At 43.5% G+C, this 16,653-nt stretch overlaps 1 protein-coding gene across 1 annotated transcript; it reads right to left on the bottom strand.

Annotated features, from left to right (window-relative positions):
• Positions 1–4,265: 4,265 nt before the first annotated feature.
• On the bottom strand, positions 4,266–15,875 carry LOC139479597 (uncharacterized). The gene is made up of 4 exons (XM_071262437.1): positions 15,866–15,875; positions 15,495–15,633; positions 14,111–14,740; positions 4,266–4,416 (listed from the first exon to the last, which is right to left on the bottom strand). The coding sequence occupies exons 1-4, from the start codon at positions 15,873–15,875 to the stop codon at positions 4,266–4,268; spliced, it is 930 nt and encodes a 309-aa protein (XP_071118538.1).
• Positions 15,876–16,653: the final 778 nt, after the last annotated feature.

The following is a 16,653-nucleotide window of genomic DNA, read 5'->3' on the forward strand; positions in this document are numbered from 1 at the left end:
TGCAGTGGAACTGTTTAGTATCAATGGTTTCTGCAGTGGGCATGTTTAGTATCAATGTTTTCTGCAGTGGAACTGTTTAGTATCAATGGTTTCTGCAGTGGACCTGTTTATTGTAAATGGTTTCTGCAGTGGACCTGTTTAGTATCAATGGTTTCTGCAGTGGGCATGTTTAGTATCAATGGTTTCTGCAGTGGACCTGTTTAGTATCAATGGTTTCTGCAGTGGAACTGTTTAGTATCAATGGTTTCTGCAGTGGGCATGTTTAGTATCAATGTTTTCTGCAGTGGAACTGTTTAGTATCAATGGTTTCTGCAGTGGAACTGTTTAGTATCAATGGTTTCTGCAGTGGAACTGTTTAGTATCAATGGTTTCTACAGTGGACCTGTTCATGTATTAATGATGTCTAAAGTGGACCTGTTCATGTATTAATGGTTTCTACAGAGGACCTGTTTTGTATCAATGGTTTCTACAGTGGACCTGTTAAGGTATAAATGGTTTCTACGGTGGACCTGTTTAGGAATCAATGTTTTTTACAGTGAACCTCTAAGCTATCAATGGTTTCTACAGTGGACCTGTTCAAGTATAAATGGTTTCTACATTGGACCTGTTCAGTATCAATTGTTTCTACAATGGACCTGTTTAGTATCAATGGTTTCTACAATGGACCTACTCAGTATCAATGGATTTTTTAGGGGACCTTCTTAAGTATCAATGGTTTCTACAGTGGACCTGTTCAAGTATTAATGGTTTCTGCAGTGGACCTGTTCAAGTATTATTGATTTCTATAGTATAACAGATTCAAAGTACCAGTTGTCCCTCAAGTTTGCTTTGTTCCAAGTCTTAATAGGTCCATGCCATGATATAACTGGAATACTGTTCAAAGCGTCGTTAAACCCAACTCACTCACTCACTTGGTCCAGCGCACAACTTCACACGTGCCACCCTGAGATCCTCTTGATACAAGACACCCATTTTCCGCAATGTGAGCTGGATAATCGATTTAAAAGTGATCCAAAAAAGCACAAATTTGAACAAATATAATGTGTAATTATCAAGAAAATAAAACCTTTAAGTAGCACCCTCTATAGCGTTAATTCCTATCGACCCACCGAACCGAAGACTCTCTTCTCTAGTCGTAGGGCCGCATATTGAAATACAACACGGAGCTGTAGGGGAACAGATCATTCAACACCATGGCTATAACTCATCAGCTGGCGACGTCAGTTTTCTTTGAGTCCAAGTAATATGACAAAGAGACTATTTCGGCGAAGGAATCCTTCCAGGCTAAGTAGCTTTACCTTGCGACGTTCGAAAGGGGCTGACTTGTGCGATTTGTTCCTCGGCTCAAAAACTAGTTCTTTTATGCAAGAAATCACCACTGAGATGAGATGTTTGCACTCCATTCGGGTGACTTTTAATACGAGGATTGTTCATAGCCCTTCAAGTGAAATATTCCCCAACTGCTCCTGTGGATATTCGAAGCGGGCATATAATCGTTAACGCGACCACTGCTTGATGATTTATGTCAGATCAATAGTCATAGGAGTGAGTGAGGTATAATTATTACTCACGGCAGTATTCCGGCCCTATTATGAATAGAACAGTTCACGTTTTATATCATATAAATATCCCGTCAAGTAAGAGTGGTAAAATAACCCGTTTTATATCACTTCAAGGATTGTACTGTCAAACAACAATAAATTAAGGGTATAAATTGCCAGCTTCCACAGTAAGACCACTTTGTGAACACGGGGACAGTGTTGTGGGCCTATGACCTTTTTACTGAATATAATTGTCTGTCTGTCTGTCTGTCTGTATATTTATTGCAAAATGGTAAGTGAGGCGGATCCGGCGAACCAAGAACTCTAGTTATTATTTCAACAGTAGTCTCCCTTTGCTGTATAAACAAGCATCTTCACGAGGCAAGGGCTTTAACTGACTGCAAAAGTCCAGTTCCCACCTTTGTCGAACTAGGCCGGAATTTCCAGGCCTCGATCCTAGCGCCACCAGTGGCTATAATGAATTATGTCCCTTCTATGTCCCTCCTACTGACCAATCAGATTTCATCTCTCATATCACTTGCATTTGCTTCAACCAAACTGGCGGCGCCCAGTCAAAACGATCTGACCGATAATCAAGATCTATATTGTAATAAAACGGGTCTTACACCGCGAAGTACACTTGAGCACCTTGATTAAAAACATGAAAAGATTTGAAAAAATATCTGTCGAAGCCCAGTTGGCGGTACACATGCTTTGCAAATCTCGCAGTCGACCGAAATCTGCACTTAAAATCCATGTAGTTGGACTATGCATAGACTGTTTAGTCCAGCCAAAATATAACTCCAGAATACCAGCCTAGTTCGTTTTATAGTCAGTTAACGACCTTGCCTCGGGAAGATGATAAACAAGGGACGTGTGAGCACTCTGTGTGTCCATCAGTAGGGTGGTGGCCTTCGATGGTGACGTACGTCTGTTGTGTGGTTCCGGCAGACGGGAGCACATGTCTCTAGAGACGGACAGTCTCGGTGAAAGTCTCTCAAGACCTGCCGTGGCGGGAACCAGATGACTGACAGTCTTTCGGGAGGTCACATGATATGTCTCTTCGGACCAGCCGTGTTGGGACCCACTACTCTATAAGATGCACGGTTTAACGGAAGGTTTTCTCTGGTTGGTAAATATCTGCAGATCTGTCATGTCCACCGTTCCAGGTGGCGGGCAGTCTAGAAGAAAGTTCTCTCTTTTTCCAGTGACCAGAATGCCAGGTGATCTTGCGGAAGATTTAGAAGGTCAAATCCTCGGACATGTCGTGTTGGGAACCAATATTCCAGATGACGGACAATCTGGAGGAAGATTTAGAAGGTCACATTCTCGGACATGTCGTGTTGGGAACCAATATTCCAGATGACGGACAATCTGGAGGAAGATTTTGAGGGTCAACTCCTCGAACATGTCGTGTCGGGAACCAATATTCCAGATGACGGACAATCTGGTTGAAGATTTAGAAGGACAAATTCTCGGACATGTCGTGTTGGGAACTAAGATTCCAGATGACGAACAATCTGGAGGAAAATTTTGAGGGTCAACTCCTCGAACATGTCGTGTCGGGAACCAATATTCCAGATGACGGACAATCTGGAGGAAGATTTTGAGGGTCAACTCTCGAACATGTCGTGTCGGGAACCAATATTCCAGATGACGAACAATCTGGAGGAAGATTTTGAGGGTCAACTCCTCGGACATGTCGTGTCGGGAACCAATATTCCAGCTGACGGACAATCTGGAGGAAGATTTTGAGGGTCAACTCCTCGGACATGTCGTGTCGGGAACCAATATTCCAGCTGACGGACAATCTGTATGAAAATTTAGAAGGTTATGTCAGAAACCAATATTCCAGAAGATATTGAGGGTCAACCTCTCTGGATATGCAATGTCGGGAACCAGTAATCCAGATCACGACCAGCCTTATTAAAGTTCTGTCAATGCAACACCATATGAGACTGAACAACTGTTAGCCGTGGTGGTGGTATCTGTTTAATGCACGAAGGTACGATAAGGCAGACCATTAATTATCTATGTTGTGATGTTTGGTTTTATCTTGCCTGGCATTGAGACAAGACACGATAATGACCGGGTCATGCTACACGCTGTGTGTACTTATAAAGTAGGACGACCGAGACGGCATGGCGAGTGGTGCTCATGCCTGCTCGCGACGTGACGACAACACACTGCATAGTGTGAAGAACATCCCAATGGCAATGAGCTGTGACGTGCAGATAGTCAGACTCTATACCAGTGTTTCCATCGCAGCTATTCCGTCAATTCAAATGTAAAATAGGCCGGTGGGTTAGCCTGGTTAAAGCGTTCGTTCGTCACGCCGAAGACCCGGGTTCGATTCCGACATGGGATTTTTGTCATACTTAGAAATGTTTCTGACTCCAGCAACTTAACCCTCCTGTACACATCTTCTTCTTTTTCTTTTTTTTTTCTTTTTTTAATTAAGCTTCTTTTATCAAGATCACAGACAATACTGAAATGAAATCAATTTGCTCAATGGATGATACATGATGTATTCAATCTTAGTAGAATTGATCCTTGACAATGAAACTTGTCAAGTTCTCATTATGAAACCTGAGAATGTCTAATGTCAAAAATTGTTCTTATTTCAAAGGATGGTAAATTCCCTCATTACGTGCATCAAGCTGAGACCAGACAACTTCTATAGTCAGTGTTTGATGAATGAGGTCATGTCGTGGTTAAGTTGTTCTAGTCATGCACATGGATGTTGGAGAGAAGTTTAATCAACCTCCTCGATGGTGGTGCCTCCGGAGCTGCCGCCGGTCTGAGCTCCTCCTGCACCATCAGCTCCTGCGCCAGCTCCAGCTCCAGCTCCAGCTCCAGCTCCATCCAGCTGCACCTGGGTTGAAGTTGGGCATACCACCAGCACCTCCAGCTGCCTGGTACAACTTGGTCATGTACACATCTTGGTACACTTCCATACTACATGTAGAATACAGTACAATGAACACCAATAGAATAGAAAGTACAATAAAGGTCCAGAAACATCATTCACGTCGTGGACATTTATGCATTAAGCATTACCCTTCTGCATATGAGTATTTTCAGTAACATTGCGTTTTGAAACTCATATAAGATCACATCAATGTCAGTGCACATTTACCTCCTCCGTGGTCTTGTGGTAGAGCGTCCGCCCGGAGAGCGGAAGGTCCGGGTTTCGATCCCCGCGTCATACCAAAAGACGATACTTGTTGTTACCATGTCTGGCGCTCGGCATTAAGGGGCTAAAACAAGGAGTGGTCGGCTCGGAGTCAGTATACTGTGTCGGAGTGGGGTATTCATGTCATGATATCTCAGTGGGCTAGCACTAAAAATCGGCATCAGTCCGGACTAGTACAAGCAGCCACACACACACACACGTACATGCACGTCGTTATATAAGTGCAATAATCTAGGACACGACGTTAAAGCCCATTTCACCTCACCTCACCTCAGTGCACATTTCATTATCTACTATATTTTAAACAATCTATCAACAAATAACAATCGTAGCCAGAATTGTATCCATTTGCAAGAAGATTCACCTGGCGAAAACCCAAACGACTAAAACAAGCTCGTTTGGAGTATTTTGTGGCCTCATGTGCTATGTTTAATTTAAGACAGCAGTATAAATTCCGACCATTCCATTATATCTCGTGCACGTGCTGTTTCACTTTCAGATATACAACGGGGAAAAGCCTTTTGGAAATTTAACTCACTTTTGAAAGATAAACACTTTGTTGCAATGGTTATGAAGACAATTAATGATACTCTAGATCAACTAATGATGAGAGAGTATTTGCAACAGAGGACCAATTACTCAGGGAAATAATACGTTTTAATATTAGGGGAAGCTCAATATTATTTGATCAACACGTAAAAAAGAAAATATAGCTTTGGAATCCAGATTAGAACAAGACTTAAATCGGCTTGAAAATTGGTTAGGATCAATATATATGATCAAAAGGATTATTCAAAACATTAACAATAACGTTTGGGAGGAGGTTTTCGGTATAGTGGGCAGTAAACTTGAATTGCTGTAATTATGTTAAACCAGCTGTTGAAGATATGATTAGCAAATCTGTCTGGTATAATAATGAAATCAAAATTGATGGTAAGTCTAGTTACTTTCCACAGTGGCATTGAAAGGGTATAGCATGTATACACGACTTCATTCATGACACAGGTAAAGTATATGACTTAGTACAAAAATTCAGTTTGAAGACAGACCTTTTTACCTAGCATGGAGTAAAACTATGAACAGCCTATTATTTTCAGAATAACAATATAAAACATCATGCAAGGGTTTGCCAAAGGCCTATGCTGCCAAATAATGTATCAAAAATAAACAATGAATAGAGAAGCAAGGTATTTTATAAAGCCCTTTTCAACAATAACTTTATAAAACATAATTGTAACAGTAATTTGATTTTAACAACATAAGTGTAACAGTAATTTGGTTTTAAAAAACATTATACAGATACAGAGTGGACAAACTTTCACCTTATGGCACAAAGGTGTACACAAAGTACTGAATTAAATGGTTTCAGTTTAAAGTTAGACATAATATTTTAAGTACTAATTGTTATTTATATAAAATTGGATATGTTGAATTACCAGGTTGTTCATTATGTAATGAACTATCTGAAACAATTACTCGTGTATTATGTAATTGTCACTATGCTGCGGACATATGGATGAAACTTTCAGATTGGCTGCAAACTACAGAAGGCGGGTTAATTTTAGCAATGAGCACATACTGTTTGAATTTAAAGAGAAGAATAACAATTCATTCAATGCAGTAATCATGGTAACAAAATCCGTGCCTTACAAATATCATAGAAAAAAAATAACCATTTTTTTACAAATTCCAAAGAAATACTTAGATATTATTTTTATTATATTATTGCATATTCAAATGGTAATAAGGCAAGTTTCAAAGCCTTCTGGTCAGCTTTACGTGTATTTTCTAGAAACCCTGTATATATATATATGATCTGAAATGTATTTAAATTAAAAAAATAAATTTAAAAACATATTTAAATAAATAAAAAAGCAAACAAATAAGAACCAGATGGAATGACGGAAACATTACTGTATGTTTCTTCTTCCTTATTTGGTCATAATCATATTTGGTTTCCTGTGCAAATTAAATGCTCTCTCGAGGGAGTGGGTGCGAGTTGTGCTTAACGGTTTTTTCAGTGATATCGCGCTGTGTCATGGATAGAACAACACGGACAGGCCGAGGGTCGTAATATGAGCCAATGTGGGATTCGAACCCACTGTCTACTGATCATGTTTAAGGAAATATAAATTGTCAAAGCAAGAAAATAACCATCCTAGATTTTCTGCGGAAACAGATTCCACTTGGCGTAAAGGGCAAATAGCTGTGGAAATTATATGAATGGACCACTGAAAATCAGTGATGACACCAGGTGTTCGCGAAAAAGGTAAGCATGTCCTGTCCTACCGGTAGCACAGAGAAAAGCTCTGCATACTGCCTGGTTCGATATAATTGTACACCACGTTCATTAGTACTCATTTTACCTCTAAGATACTCTGGGAGTGAGTGAGTGAGGTTTTACGCCGCTTTTAGCAATATCGCGGCGGGGGACACCGGAAATGGGCTTCACACATTGTACCCATGTCGGGAATCGAACCCGGGTCTTCGGCGTGACGAGCGAACGCTTTAACCACTAGGCTCCCCGACCGCCCCTGATTGCATAAGCAGGAGGCTTGGTGTCCCAACATTCCTGAGTATGACAAAAATCCCATGTCGGGAATCGAACCCGGGTCTTCGGCGTGACGAGCTAACGCTTTAACCACTGGGCTACCCGACCGCCCCTAAAGATACTCTGGCAATTAAGGACGTCTGCAAGAATGCATTATCCTTAAAAGAACGTCAAAGTAAAACCCATAGTATTCTAAAGCAACTATTCGCAAAAGCTATTGCAAAATATGGTGTGGAGACAATGACAGCTGGCTGTCGGCATCATGCTGAGTTTACTCCCGTCACGCATCAGCATCACTTATGAATTATTTCACTACCTTCATAACGGTACAACTCACACAGCCAATGTACCACTGTGAGCTGTGAACCTCAAACAGAATTCAATTCTTGCATATATATTGGTCTAAGTGCTGACGTCTCTATGGCAACTGAAAGCAACATTGTAATATGTTCACAATGAAACTCTTCTTCATAACCGTCGTGATGTCGGAGAATGGGCTACACTCTCGCTGTGTTGATTTTTCGAGTAATTAAATCTCAAACCGATTACAAGTGTGTTCTAAAACTTGTTTCTGTTTAGTAACCCATTAGGTATGTTTGCGGTGTCGAGTTTAACCATGCTCGACGCACTCATTACCCGTGTTGAACAAGAATTGTTTTACTTCAGCCACGCAAACTCGAGGAAGTACCATGAATAATTGAACTTAAACTATCTGGCTATACAACATTATAATTAAAGTTTGCTGTTACATTATTATTCTGGCAGTATGAACGCTTTATGGAACGGCCCCGTGCACTGGTTTGCCTGGCACAGACTGAATTGTATTCAGCTTACATTAATAAATCTATAATACAGCCGACAGCGGCGTAAAACGTCATTCATTCATTTATTCCTGCTCCAGTCGTCGCAAGATAATCGATTTATCAGCCTGTTATCATAACATACTTTATTCTACTGCACATAATCAACACATGTGAAATTTAATGACGGTTATATATTAATTATATTAATTATATTAATTGGCGTTTGATTAAGTGCGTGGCTAGGACGGCCGAGAAGTGTCACAATGGTATCATTGTACTGACAGGACACAAACTTAAATAGCTATATAGCTACGTACAATGTAAATAAAACATATGTGTAGAATTCATGATTAAATATGTGTCATGCTGGGACAATATATCGCCAAGGTATACATTAATGCAAATCATTGTATATATGTTTCTATTAGTACTGGTCTAGTTATCCAAGAAAGATTGTTAATACAAACTGTTTCTGACGCGTTTTTCGCGAATACAATTCCTGTCGAATTCGATGGCAGCTTACTTACTTCGATTTTTACAGCGTGAATAATGTATTATCATATAAACAAGGTCTCGTGGCGAATTAGCATTTAATAGGAAACACCTGTGTTTGAATCGTAAACTCCAGTCTCAATGCCAGCCAGTCTCAGGTATGCACGCGCACACACACACACACACACACACACACACACACACACACACACACACACACACACACACACACACACACACACACACACACACACACACACACACACACACACATATATCCCTGCAGACAAGCACACACACACACATCCCCGCAGACAAGCACACACACATCCCTGCAGACATGCACACACACAGACATCCCTGCAGACACACACACACAGACATCCCTGCAGACAGACACACACACACACACACACACACACACACACATCCATGCAGACACACACACACAAACATCCCTGCAGATATGCACACACACACATCCCTGCAGACATGCACACACACACACATCCCTGCAGACATGCACACACACACACATCCCTGCAGACACACACACACACACATCCCTGCAGACATGCACACACACACATCCCTGCAGACATGCACACACACACACATCCCTGCAGACACACACACATCCCTGCAGACATGCACACACACACACATCCCTGCAGACATGCACACACACACATCCCTGCAGACATGCACACACACACATCCCTGCAGACATGCACACACACACATCCCTGCAGACATGCACACACACACATCCTTTCAGACATGCACACACACACATCCCTGCAGACATGCACACACACACATCCTTTCAGACATGCACACACACACATCCCTGCAGACATGTACACACACACATCCTTTCAGACATGCACACACACACATCCTTTCAGACATGCACACACACACATCCCTGCAGACATGCACACACACACATCCCTGCAGACATGCACACACACACATCCCTGCAGACATGCACACACACACATCCTTTCAGACATGCACACACACACATCCCTGCAGAAATGCACACACACACATCCTTTCAGACATGCACACACACACATCCTTTCAGACGTGCACACACACACATCCCTGCAGACATGCACACACACACATCCCTGCAGACATGCACACACACACATCCTTTCAGACATGCACACACACACATCCTTTCAGACATGCACACACACACATCCCTGCAGACATGCACACACACACATCCTTTCAGACATGCACACACACACATCCTTTCAGACATGCACACACACACATCCCTGCAGACATGCACACACACACATCCTTTCAGACATGCACACACACACATCCCTGCAGACATGCACACACACACATCCTTTCAGACATGCACACACACACATCCCTGCAGACATGCACACACACACATCCTTTCAGACATGCACACACACACATCCCTGCAGACATGCACACACACACATCCTTTCAGACATGCACACACACACATCCCTGCAGACATGCACACACACACATCCTTTCAGACATGCACACACACACATCCTTTCAGACATGCACACACACACATCCCTGCAGACATGCACACACACACATCCTTTCAGACATGCACACACACACATCCCTGCAGACATGCACACACACACATCCTTTCAGACATGCACACACACACATCCCTGCAGACATGCACACACACACATCCTTTCAGACATGCACACACACACATCCCTGCAGACATGTACACACACACATCCTTTCAGACATGTACACACACGCATCCCTGCAGACATGTACACACACACATCCTTTCAGACATGTACACACACGCATCCCTGCAGACATGTACACACACACATCCTTTCAGACATGTACACACACGCATCCCTGCAGACCTGTACACATACATAAACACACACACACACACACACACACACATACATACACACACACGCACATCATTTCAGACATATACACAAACACGCATCCCTGCAGACCTGTACACATCCACACACATACACACACACACACACATCCACATACACACACACACACACACACACATCCCCATACACAACATCCTTTCAGACATACACACACATACACAGAGAGAGAGAGAGAGACAGGGAGAGATAGAGAGGGAGAGAGAGAGGTGGAGGGGGAGAGAGAGGGAGAGAGAGAGAGAGAGGGAGAGAAAGAGAGAGAGAGGAGAGAGAGAGGAGAGAGAGTGAGTTAGCGGAGAGAGAGTGAGAGAAAGAGAGAGAGAGGAGAGAGAGGGATAGAGAGAGGGAGAGAGAGAGGGGAGAGAAAGAGGGAGAGAGAGAGAGCGAGAGGGGGAGAGAGAGAGTTAGAGAGAAAGAGAGGGAGACAGAGGAGAGAGAGAGGAGAGAGAGAGAGAGAGAGGAGAGAGAGAGACAGAGGGGGAGGGAGAGAGACAGAGGGGGAGAGAGAGAGAGAGAGAGAGACAGAGGGGAGAGAGAGAGAGAGAGAGAGAGAGAGAGAGAGAGATCAAACATATACAACCATGTGATCGATATAACAACGATAAAAGAAACCCAACACCAGCTAAGTAGCAGCATTAACCAGGCCGCGCAATCGACATGTTGCTGATACTGGTGCGGACCACGAGACAGTATGATTGAGGAGCTGTTAACCCTCTGTTTAACGATGTACTTTTGAGAAGAAGACTACCCCCCACAACATCCATCTCCATCTCTGACGGGTGCTCTCAGCTGCATTAATGTGTGCTCCGTCAGCACCTTGTCAGAGGGGATCCACCACGGAAACACCCCTCTAACCTGCCGACAGCAGCTACTCAGCACGCGCGTGACCAGCCTTCACTTCAGAAGCCAGTAGCAAACTTCAAACATTTTGCAGACGCTAATGAAAGCACATTATGATTGACAAGAATTAAACGCCTGGACCTTGTGCATCAACATCAATGTGTCGTTATTGCTCCGTTAATTAATGTGCCGGTTATGTCAAACTTTCAATGAAACCATCCGATTAACGGGCCATTAACTTAAAGGGGGTTTGGCGGTACAATTATCCATCACGCATGCGTAATAATATGCGCCAATACTTTGATAAAATATAGAGAGGGGTCAAATTACGTGTGGTTTGCAGTGAAACGTCAAACATACGTAAAGTACATCACGAAGCGAACGTCAGAAGCGACTCGACTCGTGAAGGTCCAGGTCGAAAATAGGTCTTCAGTAACCCATGCTTGCCATAACAGGCGACTATGCTTGTCGTAAAAGGCGACTAACTGGATTGGGTGGTCAGGCTCGCTGACCTTGTTGGTGCATGTCATCGTATCCCAATTCCGTAGATCCATATTCATGATATAATTCACTGTATTGTCTGGTCCAGACTCGATTATTTACAGACCGCCGTCATGTAGCTGGAATATTACTGAGTGCGGTGTTAAACAACAAATAAACAAACAAACAGTGAAGCGTATGGCAATTATGACGAAACATTCAAATCGTGAGAAGTGCCACTGATGACAGAGGAGTGAGTGAGTGAGTATGGTTTTACGCCGCTTTTAGCAATATTCCAGCAATATCAGGGTGGGGGACACCAGAAATGGGCTTCACACATTGTACCCATGTCGGGAATCGAACCCGGGTCTTCGGCGTGACGAGCGAACGCTTTAACCACTAGGCTACCCGACCGCCCCGATGACAGGGGAGGAAGTGCGTGTTTGTTGCCAGGTGGCAGCAGAAACTTGTAAATATGTACAGTAAACTACGGTTATAACGAACACGCTTATAACGAACTGACGGATATAACGAACTTACTTTTTTGGTCCCGACTATTTGCTGTAGTTGTGTTGTATATATGCTTATAACGAACTACGGTTATAACGAACTAAAATTAGTGGTCCCTTTGAGTTCGTTATAACCGTAGTTTACTGTATGTAGTGATTGTCAGTGGAAGCCAAATATTGAAAAAGTGGTAATAAATATCAAGTATCGTCGTGGCTAGATTTAACATTGGACCTTTTGAGGTTTACAGTTGTCCGCCCCTTGTGAAAATTAACCTGGCAGCCCCTATCGTTCGAGAAGTTTCTGGATAGGACAGTTTCTAGAAGGCTGGCTGTACCCATACAAGGGCGACGGGAGGAGGATTCGAGGCCTTAAACGGAGACAGGACTGTTTCAAGACAATCAACAGAACATTTTATGAGTGCGTTAGTTCTAGAACCTGTTAATTAATAATTTTTCAGGAGGCATTTTACGGAAACTTATCAAAATGTAATTTTTCTTTAAGTGATTTATGAAAAATAGTGTTTTCAGTATAAATAAGGGGTAGGTTAGTGCAGTTCGATACGCTTAATCAGTCGTTTCAAATATTGTCTTTTTGCACAGTAGATAGTGAGTGAGAGAGTTTTGTTTTATGCCGCTTTTAACGGTTTTTAGTCATATCACGGCGGGTCAGCTTAAGGCGGAATGGAAGCTCGAAGTAGTGCGGGACTTGGACGTTTACGGGGGCACGGGTGGCCCAGTCGTTTAAGGCGCCGCGATTCGCTGTGCAGAGTTGCGTCCCGCCGGAGACCTATGATTGTGGGTTCGAATCCCGGTTCGCCCCAATTATTTTTCTAGGTTTGTTAGCACCATACCCGTGCTCGTGGGTTTCACCGAAGTGGTAAACGTCAGAGACCTGCATCACTTCGGGCTTTCCTCCCACATTAAGCTGACACGCCGCGTTTTAACTGGAATACTTTTAAAAGCGGCGTTAAACCGAACTCACTCACTCACTCACTCACTCACTTGGACGTTTACCTCTTCTGTGTGGTTGTGACAAGCCAAGAAACATAATCAGGGCGAATCTTTGATTCAAACCCACGACCATATGATCCTGGGCTAGGGGACCGCCTCCGTGGTCTAGTGGTAGAGCGTCCGCTCGGAGAGCGGAAGGTCCGGGGTTCGATCCCCGGCCGCGTCAGTGCAATAATCTCGGACACGACGTTAAACCCCATTTCACCTCACCTCACCTCCTTGGCTAGGGGACGCACCCTGCAGAGGGAACTTAGATCTTTCGGCCACCCGTGACATCTGAAGTAGATAGGTGTGATGTCGGTCACAGGAAATCTTTAGTTCAATTTTTACTCGAATCACCATTTCCGTGATTACTTTTGATTTCAAGAATGTTAGACTAATTTCGCTTTATGAAACCAGGCCCCGAGTGCATTTACAACATGGTGATGTTTACAAACTAAAAGACAAAATTCTGCAGCCGGTGTCGTTGCTAAGGTTGTCGTTGCTGTTGATGTCCGTGCTGTCATGTTAAATGCCGTTGCTGTTGCTTCCGGTGCTATGGCTATGGTTGTCCTTGATGACGCTGTCGGTGCTGTAACTATGGTTGTCGCTGTTGATGCCTGTGCTGTCGCGTTAAATGTCACTGAAGTCGTCGCCGGTGCTGTATCTATGGCAGTCGTTGCTGTTGATATGCCCGTGCTGTCGCGCTAAATGTCGTTACTGTCGTTACTCATGCTGTAGCTATGTCGTTGCTGCTGTTACCCGCGGATGTCGTTGTTGTTGCCGGTGCTGTATCTGTGGTTGTCGTTGTTGTTGCCGGTGCTGTATCTGTGGTTGTCGTGGCTGCTGCCGGTGCTGTAGCTATGGTTGTCGTGGCTGCGGCCGGTGCTGTATCTGTGGTTGTCGTAGCTGCTGCCGGTGCTGTAGCTATGGTTGTCGTTGCTGCTGCCGGTGTTGTATCTATGGTTGTCGTCGCTGCTGCCGGTGCTGTAGCAATGGTTGTCGTAGCTGCTGCCGGTGCTGTAGCTATGGTTGTCGTCGCTGCTGCCGGTGCTGTATCTGTGGTTGTCGTGGCTGCTGCCGGTGCTGTAGCTATGGTTGTCGTTGCTGCTGCCAGTGCTGTCACAATTGATGTCGTCACTGCTGCTGGTGTTGTTGCAATGTTCGTCGTTGCTGTTGCCGGTTTTGTAGTTATATCTGTTGGTGCTGTTGCTAATGCTATAGCTATGGTTGTCGTTGCTGTTGCCGGATCCGTAGCTATAGTTGTTGCTACTGTTGCCAGCGATGCAGACATGGCTGTCAATGCTGTAGCTGTAGTTGTCGTTGATATTACCATTGCTGTAGCAATGGTTGTAGTTGCTGTTGCCCGTACAGTAGCTGTGGATGCTATTACTGAATAGCCAAATTCACTCATTAATCAATCTTGTCAATCCGACCCCAGTGATCCGTGAACTCCGTAGTCATCTGCCCGCGAGTACACAGCCCGTGTTTTGATGCGAGACGAGTTTGCTTAACAATAAACAATTAATACGTAAATAAAGAAAACAGGATTAATCACATGCCTAGATTACCTCAATCTCATTAAAATCAGATAAGTTTTCTCTCCCGCTGAGAACATCCCATCCCATCACGTCAGAACGACCTTCTTCGAACTTTGACCGACCAATGAAAGGACTTACAGGAAGTCGACATTAGCCAATGAGAAAGCAGCTTTCTTTAGCTCCCCGGACAGTAATTCAAAATTGGCGACTTCCGTTCCAGACTATGCTTTATAAAATATTTTGAATCAGTCACACAGCCCGTAACAGTAGTTTTCTGTTAGGCTTTAGTCGTTGATTGATTAGAAACATATTCCGCTAATAATGTAAATCAACAATATGAATATTTCATTTTTCATTTTGTTTTTACGAATTTGTATCGTTATCTATCGTGTAGTTGTCCGATTTTCGATCACGAACGTTGATACTACCTAATTTCGTTTATCCGACATACACGTTAATCCGACATAATCATATGCAACCAACCATGTCGGATTAACGGGACACGACTCTATGGTGTTTCCGGTGATGTAGCTATGGTTGTCGAAGCTTATGTTGTCGGTGCAGTAAAAGTAGGGTAAATTGTCGCTGCTAATTGTTGGCTCTACCGTTGCCGATGCTGCAGTTTTAATTGTTGGTGCTGATGCTGCCGAGTCTTTAGCTGTGGAGAAGCTTCCTTGTTGTCTGCGATGGCAAAGAAAAGGCTCCTCCCGTCAAACCTGAAGTTATCGACACCTGTTCCCAGTGCTGTCAAAAAAGAACTGTACACAATGATGTGGAATTGTTCACTCCAGACATATTTCCAATAAAGTGCCTTGGACCGACCCTGAATCAATTTCAAGCATGGCCTAATCAAACTGGCTACGAGAGTGGATCTCGAATTTGTTGTGGTCACGCAGCATCGCTGTTCTGGGAATTCAAGGGAGTGAAGCATGTTGGGTAATGTGTTTTCCCAAGAGCAGACATAGAGGGGTCTGACCGTTAAGCATTGTGGCCAGTACTTGCCAGGGAAGCCTTTATTGTGTCACTGAGCAAAGCGAACCAGTTCTGACAATCAGCGATTCCTCCTAGTTAGGAGCGCCTTGAGTAGGAATGGCCTATTAAAACCGCCACCAGGGCACATATCATAGTTTTCTTCTCGTTAGCCGGCGAGAGAAAATGAGGCTGGACGAGATTTCACTTTGGAAACAATTGGTCAGTGTAGCAGTGTATGAAAGAAAGATTAATTGTCCAGTGTTAGTTGTGTGCATCTTTCATGGCGACCCAGTCAAGTGAGAGGGGGATTGGGGTGGGAATGGGGGGTTGTAAAATAAAGCTGACTGGGCTCTGTCTACGAATGAATAACAGACGGCGCGTAACACGACATCGGTACCAGTTATGTATACAGTCTTCGTGATCTTGTTCCCAGTCGGGTCTTGTTCTTTATGTAATGCTTGATCGATACTGAATCGCATCTGATACTATCCTATTTATCTCCTCATTCTGCAATAATGACGTTCCCCTACATCAGAAACACTTCATTTGATCATGTGAATTTATCAACACTGTGGAGCAACATTTTCAGAACCCATTTTGATTCTTGAGGAGACGGTTTTATCTAATGTGTATGAAGCAAGATTCCCTTGATACTGAAAACATTTTTACACGTCTAAACATGTCTATATAACACAAGACTATTAAGAAACAGCTGATTGTCTGTCCAGTATTACAGTCCCGTTACCAAAAGGAGGTCTTGTCCCCTTGAGATAGACTCCCAGACTTCTCTGT

Source organism: Haliotis cracherodii, unplaced genomic scaffold (genome assembly GCF_022045235.1).
Source record: "Haliotis cracherodii isolate W230 unplaced genomic scaffold, xgHalCrac1.p SCAF_4, whole genome shotgun sequence".
NCBI lineage: Eukaryota > Metazoa > Mollusca > Gastropoda > Lepetellida > Haliotidae > Haliotis > Haliotis cracherodii.

Excerpts from the sequence above, each read along its gene's own strand:
- LOC139479597 (XM_071262437.1), bottom strand. Across the intron at positions 14,741-15,494 it reads AAACTGCAGCATCGGCAACG|TAATAGCATCCACAGCTACT; the intron begins GTAGAGCCAACA and ends TTGGCTATTCAG. Across the intron at positions 4,417-14,110 it reads AACAACAACGACATCCGCGG|GTGCAGCTGGATGGAGCTGG; the intron begins GTAACAGCAGCA and ends ACTTCAACCCAG.